The 21230-nt window shown below is 51.8% G+C and overlaps 3 protein-coding genes across 6 annotated transcripts; 2 read left to right on the top strand and 1 right to left on the bottom strand.

The window, feature by feature from the left end:
* Positions 1 to 15: 15 nt before the first annotated feature.
* Positions 16 to 7853, top strand: ak8 (adenylate kinase 8). Its single transcript, XM_086030063.1, has 17 exons — positions 16 to 619; positions 749 to 858; positions 1014 to 1071; positions 1699 to 1788; positions 2048 to 2132; positions 2313 to 2362; positions 2430 to 2540; positions 2607 to 2675; positions 3912 to 3993; positions 4177 to 4248; positions 4308 to 4508; positions 5585 to 5707; positions 5786 to 5875; positions 6285 to 6426; positions 6522 to 6596; positions 7414 to 7513; positions 7599 to 7853. Exons 1-17 carry the CDS (start codon positions 401 to 403, stop codon positions 7698 to 7700), a joined length of 1779 nt encoding a protein of 592 aa, XP_085886189.1. The 5' UTR covers positions 16 to 400; the 3' UTR covers positions 7701 to 7853.
* On the top strand, positions 6522 to 15062 carry tti2 (TELO2 interacting protein 2). 2 transcript variants are annotated; one of them, XM_086030066.1, is made up of 9 exons: positions 6522 to 6596; positions 9871 to 10341; positions 11165 to 11331; positions 11391 to 11457; positions 11548 to 11676; positions 11758 to 11850; positions 11916 to 12097; positions 12457 to 12600; positions 13986 to 15062. In XM_086030066.1, the coding sequence occupies exons 2-9, from the start codon at positions 9877 to 9879 to the stop codon at positions 14308 to 14310; spliced, it is 1572 nt and encodes a 523-aa protein (XP_085886192.1). In that variant the 5' UTR covers positions 6522 to 6596; positions 9871 to 9876; the 3' UTR covers positions 14311 to 15062. The 2 variants fall into 2 exon arrangements, with proteins under 2 accessions (XP_085886192.1, XP_085886191.1); XM_086030065.1 differs by lacking the exon at positions 6522 to 6596 and adding an exon at positions 8545 to 8693.
* LOC147146730 (uncharacterized) lies at positions 13975 to 21110 on the bottom strand. Of its 3 annotated transcripts, none has more exons than XM_086030067.1 (12): positions 20102 to 21110; positions 18688 to 18903; positions 18504 to 18592; positions 18067 to 18168; positions 17817 to 17951; positions 17385 to 17746; positions 17177 to 17300; positions 16967 to 17076; positions 15885 to 16025; positions 15342 to 15405; positions 15195 to 15281; positions 13975 to 14222 (listed from the first exon to the last, which is right to left on the bottom strand). In XM_086030067.1, the coding sequence occupies exons 2-12, from the start codon at positions 18791 to 18793 to the stop codon at positions 14217 to 14219; spliced, it is 1326 nt and encodes a 441-aa protein (XP_085886193.1). In that variant the 5' UTR covers positions 18794 to 18903; positions 20102 to 21110; the 3' UTR covers positions 13975 to 14216. The 3 variants fall into 3 exon arrangements, with proteins under 3 accessions (XP_085886193.1, XP_085886194.1, XP_085886196.1); XM_086030068.1 differs by having other exon boundaries at positions 15195 to 15251; XM_086030070.1 differs by lacking the exons at positions 13975 to 14222; positions 15195 to 15281; positions 15342 to 15405 and having other exon boundaries at positions 15923 to 16069.
* Between the last annotated feature and the right edge of the window lie 120 nt (positions 21111 to 21230).

Below are 21230 nucleotides of genomic sequence, written 5' to 3'. Positions count from 1 at the left end.
GCGCAAGTGTGGTGTGTGTGTGTGTGTGTGTGCGTGCGTGTGTCCGCGCATGAGTGTCAGCGTGCCGCACGACTGAATCACTGCTCGAGTTCAGCTGTTTCCTAAAATTGAGTCTTTACATAACGCTATGTAACATTTTGACTTCATTCCTTTTGTTTTTCTTATGTTTTGACTTCATTCTCCTGATTAACATTTTTTCATTTTGACTTTGTTTGCCTGAATGGCGTTTCTTTCATACAATATGAAGATTCTATAGTTGTTTAAAATTTTGGGGGGGGTTTTTTTCTCTTACTTTTTTTTTTTTTATATATTTCTTGCAGTTTTCAGCTTCAGTCAGTCTCTATTTTTTGTTTTTCCACACATTTTTTTCCTCTCCCTTTTTGGCCTTATTTTTCCAATCATGTTTTTTGTGTGTGTTTTGTTCACGTCATTTTTGTGTCGTCACATGTTTTTCTCATGGATTGTATTTCTGTATTCTTTTTGGCTGGTGGTTTTTGATGAGCAGGCGTGCCTACGACGCCGGCGTATTTTCGTGTTTTCACGCTGCTCGTCGCGGTGCTACTTGGGAGAGCCAAGTGCTCTTTTTGAGGTGCTGTCCAAAGTTGGAGAACCACTCTTTGTAATTAGACATTAATATTGCACACTACATTCATCAAAGATCATGTTGCGTATCGTTTGGATCAGATGAATTGTCTTTCATTGTACTCTTCGTTTTGCGTCTTTCAACTCTGTGTTTTGAGCATCACAGACTGCGTGCGCTGCTGACGTCACGAGCGGCGCAGACGGCGTTGCCGGGACAACGACGAAGGCGTCCCACGGCGGCGGAAAAGAGCAAAGACTTGTCGACTTTTCTTCCAGGTAAAAGGCGAAAAAAATGCAACGTTTGGACCAACGGCGGCTAGCTCGCTAAGCCAAGCCAACTTGAAAGCTTCGCCGCCCTTCGAGTCTTTTTGTGTCAAGTACGACGACTAAAGGTCTCGTTTGACTTTGCGTCACGTTTCGACGACGAAAAGGACCCCTTGTGTGATCATCGACGCGCTGCGGGTATCCAGAAGGAAAGAAAGAAAACAGGTGTTGTAACTGAGAAGAATATCACGCTAGCAGCCCGCGCGGCCAACTTGGTAACGTTTTCTGACAATTAAGGGCCCGCACACTTTTATGTATGTGATGATTATGTATTCGTATAAGTTGTGCTCGTGACAGAAAAAAATAAAATGTAGGGATGGGCCTATGGATACTCACATGCTACTCACTTCGCATCGATTTCTTTCAAACAAATATCAATACCCACTTGAAAAAAAAGGGAGCGCACGCATCATTTTCAACAGTTTTTGGTTGACTTCACTACGCAATTGCGCAGAAAGCCCGCCCTATTGGAAGATTGGCCTGGTCTGTGTCACATGACCAGGAAACGAGACGTCAAATACGCGCGGTTTCATATGCTGGCGTACAGAGAAGAGAGCAAGCGAAGCGCCGTGCTGTTATTTGTCCTCTGTTGATGAAGTTTGTGCAAGGTGGCCAATTGTGTGATAAACATTTTGCACTCTGCGGCAACACAAGCGATTATGCAAGCATCTCAAGACAGCACAGAGCCACCAGCGTGAGCTTCAAGAAGAAAGAAAGACCGACCAGTGGAAAAAGCAAGTGTGTGATCTTGTCTCTCTCCCCGCACGTCCGGCCCTGTTCTTGCCGACGAAGGCGATGATGGAGGAGAGCGTTCAGCCCCTGCGGGTGCCCCCTCAGATGTCCATCTACGCCGACCAGCACAACATCATCCACCTGGTCCAGGTGAGGCTGAGCCGCTCCAAATGTTTCTCCCGAGCAGCGATGCCGCCGTGCGCGCCGACTCCTCGGGAAGGAATTCGCCTGACTCCAATAGATGCCTTTTCTTGGCAGTCACGTTATCAGGCCTTACAATTCTCGCCAAAGTCATCTGAGGACATTGAGTTTGCAAAATGGCTCACGAACGGCGTCGCTCGGGCATCGCCTTTCGAAACACGCTTCCAGATGCGGGCAACGGGCATGTCTGCAAGGCTTTCTCTTTCAGACGATGGTGTCCAGCCTGGCTGTGGACCAGCCCCAAGACCCCATCGCGTACCTTCTGCTTCTGCTGCAGGACAGCAGCGTGCACGGTCAGACGCGCACGCACGCACGCACGCACGCACGCGCACGCACAAAGTGGGCGCGTTTTGTTTGCAAACATGGCTTCCCTGCCAAGTGCGCGTCAAGCTTTGAACAGCAGGTGGCGCTGCGACGTAACGCGTTCATCTTGTCCGTCTGCGCGCGCGCGCGCACGCACGTGCGCGTGTCAGTTCCCAGGGTGGTCCTGCTGGGTCCCCCCGCCGTGGGCAAAACCACTCTGGTGAGTTGCGCTCAGGTGACGCGGCCGCCGCCGCGGTCACGTGAGCTCCCGTCCGCTTGTCCGTCAGGCCGGGAGGTTGTGCGCCGACCTGGGCGCTGTCCACGTCACCATGGAGACGCTCCTGGACGACCCATCGCCGCTGGGCGAACAGGCGCGCCGCTTCACGCTCGAGCAGCAGGTACGCGATCACGCGCATGCCTGCCTGCGCGCGCGCGCCCCTGTCAACACGCGCGTTTGTGCTCAGGAGGTGCCCGACGATCTTCTGGTGGACTTGATTCAAGGGAGACTCAAACAGTCCGACTGCTTCAACATGGTGGGCACGCGCGCGCGCGCGCGTTTGGCATATTTCGCTTTGTCACTTTGTTTGTAGAGCATATTTGTGATAGTTTTTCTTTCTTCGTTCAAACGAGCTTGATTTGAGTTTTTGTGTGAATTCCATGCGTTGTATATATTGAATGCAAGATTTTACTTTTTTAAAATGGGAGTCAACCCAAACATTTTTTTTTTAAGAATATGTTTCCAGCAGGCCCACTAGTTGAAACATTCTGATTCTGATTCATTTTGCGTTTGTGGAATAGAAGTTAAGCAGCAAAACGCACCTGTTTTTAGCCATCTCTGGGGCGGCCATTTTGTCTTGTGTCGACTGAAAATGACATGGCAACCGCTCACAACGACCAATCACGGCTGACCTGTTTTTTGAATCTGAGCCGCGATTGGTCTTACTCCACAAATGCAATATTGATCAGAATGCCCTGTTGCAACTAGTGGGCTTGCATAGAACATCTTCCTCCCAAAAAAATATGTTTACGTTGACTTCCCCTTTAAGTGTTGCGTATTAAAGTAAAGTCATCTACAGATGTCAAACAAGGGACCCCGAAAGTACGCTATCAACTGACAAAGGTGGCGACGAATGACATTTTTGCGAGAAGTTTGAGATGCAGTTGAAGTTAGCGTCCCTTTTTATTTTGTTAAGGAAAATGCTTTTTTCATCTTTCTGATGTGATTTGCTTCAGCATAATAACACGCGCACGCACGCACGCACGCACGCACGAACCTTTCGTCGGTGTCATGTGAGGGTTGAGGGATGTCATGGCAGGTCCAATTTTGGGATTCGAGATAAATTAGGTGTCATGTGCCAAGGCTGTTATCGTTTACCAAATCAATTGAAAAAACACTTGTGATGCAAATGAGATGAAGATGCATTAAAAAAAAAAAAAGAAAGAAAGCTAACTGAAACTACATCTTAGCTTTAAAAAACTATAACGTTTTCATTTCGGCTGTTCGTCCTTGCAAAGGGAGGAACGTCAAACGGCCCTTTGGCAAGTGCAGTTGCCTTCATTGCACAATATTTGTGGCCTTTTTATTTTCAATCTCGCACTTGACAAGCATTAAGAAAAAACAAAACAAACGAAAACTACTTGACAACAAACCAAAAGAACCAAATAAACGCGAGTAAAAACTAACAACGCTGCTCTCCAAACAAATGAAAGGTGAGTGACGCAAAAGTCCAAAGGACTTGAAAGCCAAGCGTCCGCTTGCTGCCTTGCAGGGCTGGGTGCTGGACGGCCTTCCTCAAACTCGGCTGCAGGCGCGCAGTCTCCAGCAGGGCGGCGTCATTCCCAAACACGTCGGTAGGTCTTCTGCCTGCCTGCCTGCCTGCCTGACCGCCTGCCTGCCTGCCTGCCTGACCGCCTGCCCGCCCGCCCGCCTGCCCGCCTGCCCGCCTGCGCGCCTGCCCGCCTGCCCGCCTGCCCGCCCGCCCGCCTGCGTGTCCGCCTGCGTGTCCGCAAGTGACGCGATGTGCCTTGTGTCAGTTCTGCTGCACGCCGGTGAAGACGTTCTCCTTGAGCGCCATCGCGGCAGGCTGCTGGACCCGCTCACCGGAGGTACGGCACCCACGTCTCTTTGCGGGTCCCGCCGGCGTGACGCGGCTTCCTGTGCTCAGAAGTATACCACGAGGCGTTCGCCAGGCCCTGCGAGGAGGCGGTGGCGCGGCGCGCCGAGAAGAGCCCCGCCGCACGCGACGGGGGCCTGAGGGCCGACCTGCAGCGCTACCGCTGCAAGGTGACCGGGATGAGCTCCGCCTACCGACACATCCTCAAGACGGTGGACGCCGACCAGCCGCCCGTCGACGTCTACCAGCAAGGTCGGCTTCGCCTTGTCAATGGCCTCTCGGGGGCGTCTCAGCCAAAACGGCTTCACCAAAAGGAGCCAAATAACAACGGCTGGGGTTGGCCAAAACAAGCCGACATTTTTGTCAACGGACTGCAATAAAAAGCCGAGTGTTTTTGAGCTGAAACGACAACTAATGGGAAGCGCAGCGCCCAACAAAATGTTTATTTTGAAGCGAAACAAGGCCACGCCGATATGCCGGCGCATCGGACGCGCTCAACATTGTGACGGCCCCGACGATCCGCTTTTTTCCCCACCAACGTCATCCGGCCCGCGGGCGGCACGTTGCCCGTGCGCTCCATTACAAAAACTCGGAGCAAAACGAAAATGGAGGGAAACCAAAGCAAAGCCTTTTCCAATTCAAGTCAACACAATGAATGAAAAGAATGACACAAACACGCCACCAGAAACGATGCCGGAGGGGCCGGGTCGACCCGACCCGAGCCGCCAAAAGCCCAAGAAAAGAGACGCTCGAGCTCGGACTTGCGCCAAAAATCCACGTTAGCCGTTCGTATTGTGACTAGCTGAGTTGAGCCTTCGTAGTTTCAAACAACTTCCTTGAACGTACCCTGGCCAAGGACAGAAGACGGTCTGTTTTTTCTCTTTGGCCCCATTTCAAATGCATCTGCGTTGCTACTAGACTCATCCTACTTCTCGTTGCTAGCGCACCGTTAGCTGTCAAATATTGCCAGAGCTGCTGCACTTCCGGGCATCCGCTCAAATGTAGCGCGGGTGTCGCGTTCGTCATCCGAGCTAGCGCTAAACTAGTTCGTCTGGCGTGTCCGCCACCCAAGTTTGAAGACGCCCTTTTGTCTGTTGGCGCCCGCTCAGACGTAGCACGTGCTACGCACGTGCGTAGCACGTGCGTAGCAGTCCTCTGCGGCCGCCACATTTTCCGACGCCTTCTGACTCGAATGGGAAAACGCTCATGAACTTCTCGGTTGGACTCACCAGCGATTCGTGCACAGCTCAAACTGAAAAATGCTTCATAAATTCATCATAAATTTCAAATGTGCGCTCACGCGTGTGTTTTGTGTGCGTGCGGTCTAGCGGTGGCCTTCTTGCGGACCCGGCGTTGTTCCCGAACTCCTAGAGTTCTCCTGTTAGGACCGCCAGGCTCAGGGAAGAGACTTCAAGCCAAGATGCTTGCTGACAAATACAAGATGGTGGACGGTACGCACGCGCGCTCGCTCGCGCTCGCTCGTCCGCCAGCACGCACACCCGCGCAGTGACGTCTCGTTGGCGTGCCAGTGTGTTGCAGTGACCTCCTTAGTTGGGCCGAAGCGGACCCGTCTTCAGTGGGAGAAGAAGTCCGAACGTACGTGCAGCACAATCGGACAGGTGGGCGGAGCTCGCTTGGGTGTTTTGGGGGTCCAGGTGTTGTGCTAGCTGATATTTCTAGTTTGTGCTTGTCATGTAGGTGCCACGTGAGGGTTGCTCTGCATCATGAAAGACACACAACACACCAGAAAATGTTGAAGCAAATCATTTCATCTCCCCAAAGTCTACTAACTAGCTCAATGCTAAGCTATCATGCGAAGCATCATAGGCTGGCTAACAGAAATGAGCATAGAGAGTAGTCATGGCAATGACAAACCTTCAAACGGCTGATGCTTGAACACGTAGCAGCGACACATCCAAACACAGCATCAACAGTGCTTACGGGGGTGTGTGTGTGTGTGTGCGGGGGTGTGCGGGTGTGAATGTGTGTGTGTGTGTGTGTGTGTCACGCGCACACACACGCTTGCAGTTCCAAAGAGTGTGACCTTGAAAGTGTTTCAAGAGCGTCTGGACCGTGCGGACTGTAGCCAGCGAGGCTGGATCCTTCACCACCTGCCGTGCGACCTCCAGCACGCCAAACACCTCACGCACTCCCTCAACGCGCCCAACAGGTCACCACTGCACACGCGCACACACCCCCACACACACACACACGATGCACACACAACACTCACTTTGTTACTTCTGTGTGTGTGTGTGTGTTCAGGGTTTTCTTCCTGGAGTTGACCGACGACGTTTGTCTACAAAGAACCACGACGAAGCAACCCCCGGCCGATCCCAGGTCAGTCACAAGCACTAAACATTTCCGCGGGGCCAAATGGCCAGAGGCGACGCAAATGGCGCCGTTTCCCTTTTTGTAGCCTATCCGCTTCGACGGGAAGCGCCAGGCCGAGTCCTGTCCGCGTCTCGACGTAAATGCGCGTCGACGTTATCGCTGATGCAAAACATGGCGGCTTCCGACCACAGCTTTTCTGTTGACGGACGGACAGATGGACGGACGGGAGCGCCTCTTTCCAACTCCCCGTCGCTTGTCTTTATCCAGCTGTTGCTGTTATACGAGGCTCAAAAAAACTCCATTCGGGGAATAATCGTTACAGGCCGAGAGGACGCTCTACGAACGTTCCGATACAGCGACCGATGCTTTCAAGCCGGCGGCGGTTATGGATTGTCCCCGTTTTGTTTGGGCAATCACTGAATGCTAGCTTGTTACAGCACCCGTAAGACTGACGGACTGTGCCAAATATGTACAAAAACAAAACAAAAAACACATTGCCCAAACAGGTTGAAAACGCTTCCAAATAACGCTTCCAAATAAATTCCAATTTAGTGATGAGAAAGTATTTGATGAGTCCTTTGTGCTGAGAATCCCAACTCCCTCGTCACTTCAATCCGGGCCGAATCGATGAATTTTCCTGAATCGCTCGATGCGGATTTTCGAGTGGCCATTTTAATGGTGCACTATTAGAAAAAAAATAAATGGATAAAAATCGATATACTGTATCTCCTGATGCGGTCATAAGTGGAAGGATGAGCAAGTGATTGCAAACGCAGCCTTTGTCTGGTTGGACATGTGATGAGTGATGTCACTTCCTGTTCAGCGTTCAGGCGGCGGCCTGCGACGTCCGCGAGTGTGACGACAACACGCGCACGGTCACGCACGCACTCGGTGTGTACAGGACGCACACCGCCGGCCTGCAGGTACACGCGCGCGCACACGCAATGTGATCAACGCGTGTCCAATTGTGGCATTAAGATATGTACGTGCGTGCGTGCGTGCGCGTAGTGTGTGTTTCCAGATGGCGTGCACGTGGATGCAGATCAGGATCCTCAGTGTGTGTTTGAGGCTTTAGATAAACAACTCACCATACAAACACACACACACTGACAAAGACTGCACACGAATACATAAACCAGACATACGACACACACGCCGTACAATAACACTCACACATAAATACCGAGACGCACACTTTTGTTTTGTCATTGATGGATTCTTTGAGTTTCAACAATAAACTTTTGTTTTGGTGGGCCGATTAGTTTGGTAGCGAAATGTCATTTTTTGTTGTTGTGTTTGGAACGTTTGAAGTCCTTTTTTGTCAAGCGCATTTGGCCACACGGAGACAATAAAAAGCTTCGACACTTGTTGCATTCAACGCGAGACACACGCAACAGATCACTCCCCTCCAAAAGTATTGGAACGGCAAGATCGAGCCCTTTTGTCTTTGTTGTGCAATGAAGATATTGAAAGGAGAAGTATCATGCCATTTGAAGATTCCCACAGTCAACTATAGGCCTACGCATGCAGATATTTTCGCTTTCTTCAAGAAAACCGTCAGCAGGCTGTCGTGGGTTTGATCACGTGACCCGCAGCCGTCACTTTGGACGAGCGTTGCTATGACGACCAGCGGTTCGAAGCTCCACCGAGAACCCAAAGTTACTTTGCTTGACATTTTAATGACCTTTCATCGGGTTAAATGTGCACTTTGAACGTGATAAATTCCACAAACATCTTTCCGCCCAACACATGTGCGTTAGTGAGTAGAGTTCAAAAGGCATGAGGGAACTTGTGTTATTGAAGATCAAATCAAATTCAAAAATTGAATTTCATCCCCCCCCCCTCTCTCTCTCTCTCTCCCTCTCATAAAGTTTGCGTGTTTATGCTTTACATAGTTTTTAGAATTTGAAACGTCACCAAAAGACAAAATGTATCTGAAGTCGGACCCTAGGAACCTTTTGGTGACGGACACGTCGCTTGCTTTGTTTTTGTCTCCGGGGGAAGCTTTTGACAAACGGACGCAGGCAAGGAGGAAGTGTCCTCTTGTCGCTTCCGTTTTTGCCCTTCTCGAAACGATTCCCCCCAGCTGCTGTTTGGAGAAAGGTAAGGACGGCACATGGACGTACTTAATCAGCACGTATTTAGTGCGGTTGATTATTCATTGTTGTGCTTCCAAAAGTGTCTTTTATTTCTGCGTAGTTCACAATGCGAACACTTCCTTTCCCTCTTACATTCATAATGCTAGCGCTTAAAAAGTGTATTTCGGCGATGAGCTGGTCGCATTAAAATGCTGGCATTAATACATATTGCGCAGTCAATACTGAATACAACAAAAATATACGTGTAAATTAAAATAAAGGCAAAATAAAACGTACATTAAAAAATAGCTTACATGAGCCTTTGTATGTGATGATGGTTTATCGACAAAAACTAAAATTCATAAAGAATGAAAACAAAGTGTCAACAAAACATTAAAATGGTGAAAATAAAAGTGCTAATATGTAGCGGTAGTTGCAACAATTAATTGAAAACTAATCGATGAATCAAATGAATCTGTGTTTTGTGAATCGACCTTGCTCACTTTGAAATGGCCCAAACCCTGAAATTCCAACCTTCCAACGGAAAGTCTTTTCCAATTTCTGCAGTCCGCCAGGAAAGCAGGCTGATTCCCTTGGAGTGTTTTCAAAGTAAGACACTTGCAAACGTCCGCTTTGACTTTGAAAAACAATCGTCAACATTCTGGCCGAGTTACGAACGGACCTTAATTAAGGTTTGTGCGTTTTCTGCACTGTCAATTTGAAATCATGTCCCGTTTTGGAATGGAAATTAAAACTTTGGGGGAAATCTCATTCATTCATTAACAAAATAATTGACAGAGTGATGGCTAACCCTCAGTTGCAGCCCTAATAAGTCAAAAACCAAATATGTCGCTGGTGTCGGGTGAAATTGTCGCACTTCCCGAATTTTCTCAGGAGACGCCTAAAGCTTCATGCTAAGTTTTTATTGCGCCATTGTCAAAGAGAGCACAAGATGTTTGCAACAGGTCACGTTGCGCAATCATTTACAAATGCCCGCGTGTGGACTGACAGTTGGCAAAATACATGAAATGGACCAAATTATGACATCGGACGGACGCCGGCGTTTTGTACGTCAAAAGCAATCACCAAATAAATATGCAAAAAAACAGAAAAGACCAAGCAATATGTCAATAAACATAAATAGTCATATGTAACCAAACAATAGTCAGTCGACATGTGTTTTTTTTTTTTGTCTGTGTCAGCTGGCCATGATGGACGTTTCACGCTTACTTGACGAGCTTGAGCCGGACGACGGCGACGACGACGACGACGACGACGACGACGACGATGGGCGGCCCCTCCCGTCCGCGTCCCTTCCGCCCATCGCGGCACTCCTGCCCGAGCTGCGGAGGCGTCTGATGGGCCGGCCCCCGGGCCCGAGCCTCTCGGTCCGGCGGGTGGGCCGGCTCTTCCGAGCGGCCGATCCCCATTGGCTGCTGGCCGGGCCGGAGGCGGCATACGTCGGCGCGGTGCGCGCTCTGATGGGCCGCGCCGCCCCGGCGCCGGGCGAGGGCGCCGCCGCGCCGCGTCAATACGCCCGCGTGCCCGCCGTGGCCGCGGCCCTGCGAGCCCTGCTGGCAAAACTGCAGGCGGCGGGCCCAGACCCCCGCGCCCGGGCCCTGACGCTGGCCGTGGCGCCGCACGTGTGTGTGTTCGCTGCCACGCACGCGCAGGTAAGTGCGCGCAAACAGACACACGCGCATTCACAAGCACACGTCCTTTCCAGAGTTGGGCAGGTGACTAAAAATTGGCGGTCCGTTTATCGGCCTCTGCATACAGCCGGGGGACCCCAAAAAAAACCCAACAGACATTCTGTGTACATGAGCCCGGACGCCTTTTTAACTGGACACGAAACAACAAAATACTTTTCATTGTTAAAACTGCCCATCTATCCGCCATTTTGTCCGGCCCGACCAAATAGTCATCGCCTATAGGCCGGTCCGACTATCATTTTTAAACGGGCTTCCGTTCGCGTTTCCGACTTTGAGAAAATAAATCAATCAATCAATAATATTACCCCCCGGGCCAAACAAACGAGAGCGTGGGTGGATTTTATCATCATGGCATCAACGCAGCCTAGCAAATGCAAATAAAATCAAGCAAAATTCCGACTTGAATGGCCGGGCCATATTTGACAGCAAAGATGACAAACCGCCTTAACTCATAAACCGTTTAAGCTAGCGACTCCAACAATTCCAACGGATTCCGAAAGCACAGAAGTGGAGCTTTCGGGCGGCCGCGCCTCTTTTCTGAAGCTGAGCCGTGATCGGTCGTTACCTGAGCCCCGAACAACCGCGATGTCATTTTCAGTCGACAGCAAGTGGCAAAATGGCCGCCCCCGCAGATGGACAAAAACGCGTGCATTATCCACAAAGGCAATATTCATCACAATGCCGTGTTTGGACTAGCGGGCCTGCTGCGAACGTATTCTGGAAAAAAACATGGGAGGGTTGGCTACCACTTTATGTCACTGTGCGCGCGCGTGTCACTTTGCAGGAGCGCGCGTGGACGAGCCACGCGTCGAGAGAAGCGTCTCGGGGCCTGGAGCGGCAGTTGCTGGCGGCGGGAGGCTGGCGAGACGCCGCCCACATGCTGACGGGGGGCGGGCCCGAGGCGGGCATCCTGGGGGCGGTCCTGGACGTCCTGCAGCCCGACCTGAGCAGGTGACAGCCGGTCACGTCGGTCCTTCGGCGGCGCGCTCACCGACCGGCGTGCCTTTCAGGGAAGCGCGGCGGCGCCGCGACCAGGTGGACGAGGTGGACTCGGCCTTTGCGTGGACGCTCCTGCAGGTGCGACGCCGACAGGCCGCCCCACGGCGGGTACGTTTTCTCTCCCCGCCGGCCGAGGCTTGAGCGATGTCATTGCGGGCGCGCGCGCAGGTGCAACGCCCCTTCCTGGCCCCTCTGCTGCCCCGCCTCCTGGGCCCCGCCCTCCTCCTCAGCGACCACCACGAGGCAAACAAGTGCATGCTGGGAATTGGCTGCCTGCGCCACATTGTCAGCAACACGGTCAGCGCTCGCGCGCACGCACTGCCAGGTGCATTTCTGACACTCGGGTTCAAGACTGAATGTGTGTGTGTGCGCGTGCAGGCGGCCAGTGAGCTGCGCGCGTTGAACCAGGCTGACGTGATGTACGAGGCGCTGTTCAAACATCTGCACGGCGCGAACGCTGACGTCATGCAGGTAACCCGAACCCGAACCCTAACCCTAACCCTAACGCCCGCGCCTCACTAACGGCGCACGTGTAGCTGGTGTTGCCTGGCCTGTTGGAGCTGCTGGCCGTTTTGGAGAGCCCCCCCTCGGCGGCCCCCCGCCGGACGGCCCGTCGCCACCACCATGTGCTGCGTCTCCTTCTCGCGCGCATGGAGGCCGAACACAAGGTGGCGCTCAGGAGAGTCTATGCGCAGGCGCTGCCGGCCTACTTGCAAAGGTGCGTGCGTGCGTGCGTGCGCGTGAGTGACAATGTGCGCGTTAGACTTTGCACGGTCAGGATTTTTCGGAGCCGATCGGCCAGTTTGAAAACGGATGGCCGATCCGATCAGAAGATGGGCCGATCCATCCAATCGATAACAACAACTTCGGTTGGACATTTGCGGCGGATTGGCGGGCCAGAGCGGAACAGCAAAAGCCGACATTTGACGATAATATCAATGAAAGCATCTAAATTGAACCCCAAATGCAGATAAACATTCAATACAAGGAAAACGAGGGGGTGGGGCAAAGCTTGGCCGATGTCTCTAATTTGCCTCCCCGTTCACGGCAGCAACATTCTGCCTCGTGTGTGTTTAGGATGGGCGTGTGTGCGTGTGTCCACTTTGGGCGTCTGAGTCGCGTGTTGCCGGCCTACCTGGAGGTCAGCGACCCCCCCGAAGAGCTCACCAGAATCTACGCGCTCGAAGCCGTCCAGCAAATCTTCACGGCGGCGTGGCCACGGTCAGTGCGCACACGCACACGCACACGCAGATGGCTTGGCTCAGCATTTTGGAACCCTTTGCAAAGTCATTTTCTTAACATGCTGCTTATTTTGCAACCAGAGCTGGCTGGGCCTTCCGCCCATTTGGTAGGCCATAAACCATAGACGGGAAACCGGGAAAAAAACCACCTCAAAAATAGTCGGAAGACCATTTTTTCCCGCTGCGTAATCGTCTGCCGGCCGATAAAAAATCAATTTGCAACTCCGCTAACTCGAAGGAACTCGTGACGTACACGTTCCGTTAACTTGATCAGCGATTCTCACCTGCCCTGGCAACATTCTGCGCCTTTTTGTTTGAAATGAAAACAGATGGCCTTTTGAAATTTTGGACGACTTTATTTAGTGTAGAAAATACAGGGAGCTATCGTTGACGTTTTCATTTGACTTTGTGCGACATGCCGATGCCCTTGGAAGCTCCGTCATTTTTGCATATTGTCAAAAATAAGATTGTGGCGGCTGCTCCCGCGGCCGGGGGATGCCGATTTGGTCGGGCGGGGCTTTGGCGTTCTTCGGCGCAACGGCGCTCGCTGACGGCGCGGGTCTGGCTTGCAGGTTAGCGCGGAGCCCGAGCGCGTGGCTGCCGTGTTTGCTGCGCCTGCTGGTGGACGCGTGGTCCTCGGAGCCCCGCCTCCTCCCCGTCGGCCGTCAGCTGAGCGACCGGGCCGCTCGATGCGTCGCCCTGCTGGACGCCGCCGCCGGCGGACGCCTGCAGGTGCCCGCCGACTCAATCGCTGACGTGTGCCAGTGTGTGCGTTGATGACACGCTACAAATTTCTGTGTGTGTGTGTGTGTCTAACAATGCGACAAAAGCGCGCGTAGCTCACCGGACACCAAGGCTGCGCCATATTGCAAAAACATGCAATATGGATGTTATTGCCATATTTCACATTTTTCTGATCTCAGCAACGTATTTTTTTTTCATGCTGCGGCAAAGTAAGAGCGCTCAATGTGTTGTTAGCCAATTCATCGTAATTCCCTACGATGATGTTCGGCTATTGGGTGGTTTGCGTCGGACGGGTCAAATTCAGATCGAAGCGGACGATTCCAGGAGAAAACGATGGCGCAATTTGGCCGGATTTTTTTCGATATATTGTGCAACCCTGCGAGACGCAACAGTCAGTCACAAGACTTTGTGTGCTTTTAACACCACAGTTAAGCGTGTGTTCACCACTACACCACACAAATTTGCGTGTTTCACTTTACACAACTAGTGAGTGCTTGTACAGTGTCAATGTACACACTGTTAGTGTGTGCGTGTGTGTGTTTGGCTTTTAAAGCGCAGCGGTAATGAGTGCGTTGACTGTGTGTATTTTTTCAACTTAACACAAAGGTGCGTGTGTGTCAGTGTGCACTGGAGCAGGTGGACGCCAGCTGTTGTGCTCCCGAGGTTGCGCGCTGCCTCGCAACTGTCACCACGGCGAGCGAGAAGAGCTGATCCCGTCGGACGCGAGCCCTGCCGCCGTTTGGTCGTCACGACGACCTCCTGTTTGAAAGAAGGAACAAGTTCCGCCGAGTTTGCGTGGAGCGCCGTCTCCTCGTCGACGTTTTTGTGGCGCCGTCGCGACGATCGCAACCCTCAGCGCTGCGCACGCACAGAAAAGCAGGAAAGGAAAAGCGGGCTGAGACGCTCATCCATGCAAAGCCTCCTTCGAGGACACAAATGCGTTTAAAACGACCCCCCGAAAGATTGCTTTCAAACTGTCAAACTGAAAATTGGGGCCCAACACACTCAAGTGACAATTGCAAAGCGTTGAAAAGTTGACCTTGTAAATTTGAATGGCAGCCGTTTCACCTTTCAACGCATTGGCACAATTTCACGGGAGCCGCTTCCCATGTTCACGCAATACATTTTTCACGGTGACTTTCACATTTTGAGAGTAGTTCGAATAGTTGGAGGATGGCATTTTGAACATTTGTCATTTCAGCTTGACTTTTGCTTTTTTGGAAATTCACTTAGTTGGAACATTTTTGTTCTAGTTTTTTGGGGGGTTTCACTTGTGGAGTGCAAGAATCCAAGCAACAGCAAAAAGTCACAAAGTATTGCGTAATGAGGTCAACCAAGACTCGATGAACTCTATGAGTCATAGAACTACATCTACTCATATGAATACTACTATACACATACTACATATGAACCGTGACCTTCCGCCTCCTTCGGCACGGACGCGGCCAAATGAAACGCCAACGCCATTTCAGATCAAGCCCGAAAGCTCAAGTGCGATCACACGCAGGACACACGTGTCACGTGACGCTTAGCTTTATGAACATAACAACCAAGCAATTCCTTTGGGTCAGGAAAGTCATCTTTTTCAATCATAAATCATTTCCATTTTTGGGGCGTGGCCATTCTATCACGGAATATATGAACTCATCGATATCTTCACGATCATAGGAATAAACAGAATTTAAAAGACAAAATGTTCTCGGCTCATGTTGTGTTTTTCGGTGCAAAGCCAACCCCCCCCCAATTTGACCTTTAGCCTTTTGGTCTGTCGACATGAACCCCAACCGACCACGGACGCATTGTGTCCGTTGCGTGGCCCCACCCTCTCACCTTGAGTCTGCGATGCTCCGCCTCCACACCACGAAGCTCCGCCCTCGCCCGCTCCGCCTGCGCCGAGACCATCGAGAGCACCGGAACCTGAGTGGAGCATCAGCGGCGGCGCGCGTGTGTGTGTGTGTGTGCGTGCGCGCGCCATACCTGACTGAGGGTCCAGTCCAAATGTGCGCCGGCCTCCTGACACGCACGCACAAGCCCAGCTAGTCTGCACGCACGGGTAGTTTGTGTCGATTGATAATCCGACCGGTACACACGAAAACACTTACTCCGAAATTTCGGAAGAGAGCGTCTTTACCGCGCACGTCTGTGACGCCAGCAGACGCGTTTCCGTGATTCCCGGAAGCGACTCGAAGCAGGGCAAGCCAAAGACGTGGCGGGCGCAAGACATGACAAAGTGCTAACTTGACAAAAAAGTGCGGTCGGAAAAAAACCGTCAAATAATGCTAACGTTTCAAATGAAAATGGACGGAGCGAGGTTTTGTCGACCCCGAAGTCGCTACGGCTTCTTCCGCTGCTCTTTCCGCTATATTTGGTCAATCTGCGCATTTGTTCCACTCGCGAGTGTGACGCACGAAGAGAGCAATTTTGCTTTCATAAACGTTGCAAATTCAATTTCTGGAACTTTTCACGGCTTTCGCCACACGCGCGTGCGTCCACTGGTGTTGCTAAATGGGCGCAACGTACTTGTTTGTGGCCATGTGCACTGTGGCGCAAAGCTCTTGAGACTCCGCCTCTCGCTCCCTTAGCTCCGCCTCCACGGCGCTCAGCCGCCGACACTCCGCCTTTGTCCGCCTCCGAAGCTCCGCCTCCTCATCCCGCAAGACTCTGGTGAGTTCAAAAGGGTTCAAAATGAAGTCGTCATTGAAAATCTGTTGAATAGATTACAAACGGTTTCCGAAGTGTTACCGAGTCAGACTGAAAAAGTGCATTCAATTAAAAATAAATAAAGCATTCTTAGTCTTAAGTCGCACTGGAAGGCAAAAATGAAATGATTGCTCAGTGTTTTCAAACAGCACAAAAAGTGGTCCAAGAAGGTCAACAGCGTTAAGCCGTATTCATTCGTCACGTGGTTTAAAAACGGGCGTTCCATTTTTGAATCAAGTCTTAATACTTTGGATTTCGAGTGTTCAAACGTACTCGTGACAATATTGTTGAAAAGGCGTCAGAGGGCGTTCAAAACACTTGGGTGGAAAGTGCTCCCAAGCAGCATTCAAAGCACAAATGAAACCCAAACATTATGAGTCAAAGTAGGAGTATCCATTTGTCAACAAAGGTCTTTGAAAAGTCTTGGCTGGCAAGAGTGAAAATGCTGGGGTTTTTTTTCAAAAAGAAAGCTGTCAAAAAAGGGAATCCATCCTCCTTCAATATTGTTGCCTTTTTGTTGCAAACACAGCAAAAAGTGCTCAAAGTTGCAAAATAGTACACGCGTGTGGTGTTGCCGCCAACCCGCAAAAGAACAAAAAGTTCCAACGTGAGCAGTTTTGCACCGCAGCGTCCACTTTTGCTGCACGTTTCATTTTACACCGGCCGAGTTGCGCGTTTTTGCCGGAGCAAGTGCACACTTGAACGGGAAAAATGTCACGCTTTAACATAGTCAACTTTACATTTGAATGAAATAAATGTCACGTTTTCATGAGACGACTTGCTAATGTAATAAATGTTCACGTTTTAACGTAAAGTTTCCCATTGCAAAGTGATACGTTTTCATGCGTGTTATCGTGAAAGGTTTCCCATTTCAAGGTGATTTCAAACGCGGCCTCACTGACCTGAGGCGCAGTGCCATCTGCTGCAGGCTGGCGGCGCTGCGCCGGGACGCGGCGGCCTGGAAGGCAATCCACACTTCGTCGCCCTGGAAGGCAATCGACGCTTCGTCGCCGGCCGCGCTGCCCTGTCCGCACCGGTGGACGGACGCAAGCAGCGCCCGGCCCGCGCGCGCGCGCGTGTGTGTGTGTGTGTGTGCACGCGCGCGCGCCCACCTGGTTGCTATGGAAACGCGCCCGAGCAAGCATCAATCGTCTGTCGGCCTCGCGCAGTTCGGCTCGTCTCTTGTGAAGGGTTCGCTCCACGCACCGCACCTCCTCACACAAGTGCGGCGCGCTCCTGCTTGCGCGCGCAAACCGTCGCCGTCAGGTCTGTGCGTCAACGTGTGTGCGCGCGCGCGTGTCACACACGGTGCCGTGTTACCCGTTGCCGTGGAGTTTGGCTGTGTCGCGGGCGGGCCCCGACGGACGGCGAGCCGGCCGCCTTGCGGACGCCGTGGCGGGACATTCCGGACGTGCGACGCGCTCGTGGCGCCGGGCCGGCGAATGTTGTGCTCGGGATCCGCGCTTCCGGAACCGGGTCACCTGGCCTACGCCCTGATCTGTGCGCTTGCGGTCCTCGGAAGACCGCTCTCGCTTCTGGTAATGGCTCACACACTCCTCCGCTCGGGCTATGCGCTCGCGCTCCAGCCTGGCCTGAAGTCGGGCCATTGGCCGCTGGCTCTGGTCCACGCCGCTTCCGCTTCCGTTTCCGCTTCCGCTCTGCCGCGTTTGAAACGGCGCGACCTGATGGACACACAAGAAGCGGCGGGCGGACTCGTGTGTGCCCGCTGTGGTGCTGGGGGCGCGCTCTCACCTGTCCCGGTGTGAGCTGCGGGTTTAGCTCCTCCCTCAGCTTTCCAAGCTCCGCCTCCAGCCCCGCCTTCTGCCTTTTCAGCGCCCGCGCCTCCGTCGCCAGCGCCGCCAGCGCCGCCCGCTGGGCCGCCATCTTCTGCCGACGCACGCCGTCGAAACATCAGACGCGCCCCCAAAGTCATTTGCGTCCCTTTGGACGGGGAAGCGAAAGCGAAGCGTCGGGTCGCTGAGCCGAGCGGTTGGAAGGTCACCTGCTGGCCAGCGCGGGCCGCGTCCTCCAGCCTCCTGCGCTGTCTCTGAGCGTCCTCCAAGTGGCGCCGAAGACTTTCATTGTCGGCCTGCAGCTGGCCGGCCTGAAACGAGAGCAGGCGCAACCCTGGTGTCCGCGCTCATTGGCGTTAGCCTACCGACGGCGCTTCGCTTTCAAGGTTAGCGTCAAGCTAGCGGACTTGAGCTGTGTTGTACTCGGGCGCGAGGCGCGCACGCGTCCCCGACATGCTGGTTTTGCTCCGGCGTACCGCACGCTTGCCCTTCTCTCGGGAATCCGCCCGAGACAGAGATGGACCAAGGAAGCGCATCCAAATGAACGGCAGACATTTGCCAGTGGCGGCCTGCTTCGCCGCCCTACGCCCGCCATTGGGGGAGGGGCCCCGCTATATTTGTCATTTGGGAAATGGGGAAGTGGAACCTTTAGTCGAAGTCCTCTGAGGTATTCCTCTAGTCCGGCGAGGATTCCCTCCAGGTCCTTGTGCAGGAGCTCGTTGGCCAAAATCTGCCCTGAGGACCACACGGCAAAGCAGACGTGCTGCTGATGAGGGGGAGGGGGAGGGGGAGGGGGAGGAGACTTGCGACTGGCCGCCGCCTGTCCTCACCGTCCGTCAGCTGCCGCTCCAGCTCTTGGATCTCTCGCGTCTCCGCGGCGATGCGGGACAGGACGTCGTCAAGGCGAGCGTCCGCGTCGCTCGACTTGGCGCTCATCTCCTCACGCTCAAGATGGACAAACGCACGCGCGGGCCTTCTTCTACATCACCGGCGGGCGTCGTGGGCGAAAGGGATTCACGGTCTTTCACTTCACATCAGCTCACCTCCTACAACATTGGTCAGCATCCCCCCCCCCCAAAAAACATGTAAACAAAGTAGCCGACAACGTTTTCTCGGGCGGCTTCGGATGCAGAATGCATATATCTCATTCCTTTTTCTCTATATGCTCCCTTTTATAATATGACTTTTTTTCCCCATTTAACTGGAATGGGAAGCCATTTGCGTGACAAAAATGAGATTTCCGTACAGTTGTAAAGCAGGGTTGAAAGCAGTCCAAGTCGCAGTACTTGGCAGACAATAACGAAGTTAACGAATCCCTCAGTGGTACTCAGTGGTCACTCGTCTCCCGAGCCAAAGGTTGTGGATTCCATCCCCGGCCGAAGTAAGACACTGAATCCCCAGTTGCTCCTGATGCTGTGTCGTCATCATCGGTAGGTAAATGAGGTACCGCGTGAAGCGTTTTGAGTACCGTAGGTAAAAAAGCGCTACACAAGTGGCAGCCCGTTTACCATTGATGAACATTTACTTGATGTCTGACATTTGCTCACAGTGGTCTAATAGCTCAGAGTGTGTTGTACGAAGGACTTGGCAGTTCAGCTCTGCTTTTTGGAACCTAGCTTAAAAGTGTGCAGTGCTCCATTTAACAGTACCACTGCCTTCAGTGCAAAAAAAAAAGGATCTAAAAAATGCAGACCAGCGTAATCGGTGACATAGCGGCAACTTTCGTATCGCTTTTGCCAAACTTTGTCATGATTCTTTGGAAATGTGTTGTTTTGTTCAATAATAAACATGGTGGACCTGGCATACTTGCAGTTTGGCACGTGCAGCTCCTCCTTTTGGCAGATTTTTTTTTTTCCAGTACGTACTTATTTTCTTAGAGTCTTTTTTTTTTGGTTGCCAACTCCTGTTTTTCAAGGAAAATGTATCCCCACATAATGAAGAGATTTGGGGGTTTAAATGAAATCCTTTTTTTTTTTTTTTTGGTAGGCTGCACTTGGCTTGACTTGAGTGTGAAAGAGCGCCACCAGGTGCTCCATCTGGTAATTGGAAAAGACGACAGGCATTCATTCTATTATTCAAAACCAACTTGAGCAACTTTGTGCTGTTACTTAAAACGCTTTCAGTGTGTTAGTTTAGCACCGCGATGCGCAAAAGGCGACCACAATTCGTCTCATCCGATTTCACTTTCAACTGAGCCTAGGAGAAAAAGGAACTGCTGTGTTTCGTGTTCAGATTTGACACTACCTCGGCTTGATCGTCATCTTCGACGCTCCTCGAATCCTTCAAGAATATTTCAATATCTTGTAAATGTTTTGCTTGGTTTTATTCGACTTTCGAATCCACGGCACGGAGGCTAGTTAGCTTAACTGCGAACAGGGACGACAAGACACAGCCACTCCCGCGCGTAGCTTCCTTTCAAAATGTTTCATTTCCTTACGACATCTTCACAATAAATGTATCCGTATTGTATAAAAGGGCGCATCGCTCTTACAGTGAAAGGTCCAGTTCAGGAAGTTCACATACCAAGAGCGTAAACGTACTAACGTTTGCCCAACGGCGAGTAGCTGAAGCAAACATGGCCAAAAGGTCAACCCACATCACAATTTCACGCGTTACGTACGACGCGTTCATTATTCATGCAGAATTTCCTATTAATAATTTCTGGTACTGTTCATTCACGTCACCCGTCATCGTTTCATTTCTGGTGATTAATGTTGTCGTGCCAATTAAGGACATGTTATGTTGATGTTAAAATTGTTGCAAGGATGGGACACTGATTGTGTGCTTGTCGGGGTTGGAATAGTTTGGCATTTTTCATCACATTGACTTTTTAATTTCATTTCGACTTCTGTTGATCAAATTCACTTAGTTTGAATTCGTTTTTAGAGTGGGTTTGTTTGTTAGCATGGATTAGTTACTAGGCTAAAATTCAGGAAAATAAGTCAACTGTGTACATAAATAATGATCCAATTCAAATGTAGTAAGTCATTTACCCAAAGGTTCTATAAAAGTACCAAAATAAAAGTTTAAAAGACAGTTGGGCAGCGATTCTTCACATCCCAGTGGAGTGAAGTGTACGTATTAAGCCCCGCCCTGCCCGAGGTCCACTCTTGCGGTGACGAGCGTTGGCGGATCACGTGTCTCTTGGTCTTCTCCGGCCGAACCCCTAACGCTAACCAGCCAATCGAATCCTTCGTCGGTCTTTCCGGGCGCCGTCACCACCTGGTCAGCGTTCTTCTTCTCCGTTTAGTTGCGCGGTTGCCACCGAGACCAGCATCAGCTCCCGCTACGCACGCACGCACGCACGCACGTCTTAAAATGCATCCTCCTCATCTCCGACCGTCTCCACGGTTACCACTTAAGCAGCCGACGT

Source organism: Filicampus tigris, chromosome 5 (genome assembly GCF_054856515.1).
Source record: "Filicampus tigris isolate MCC_2025a chromosome 5, RoL_Ftig_1.0, whole genome shotgun sequence".
NCBI lineage: Eukaryota > Metazoa > Chordata > Actinopteri > Syngnathiformes > Syngnathidae > Filicampus > Filicampus tigris.
This window is presented reverse-complemented; position numbering and strand designations above follow the sequence as displayed.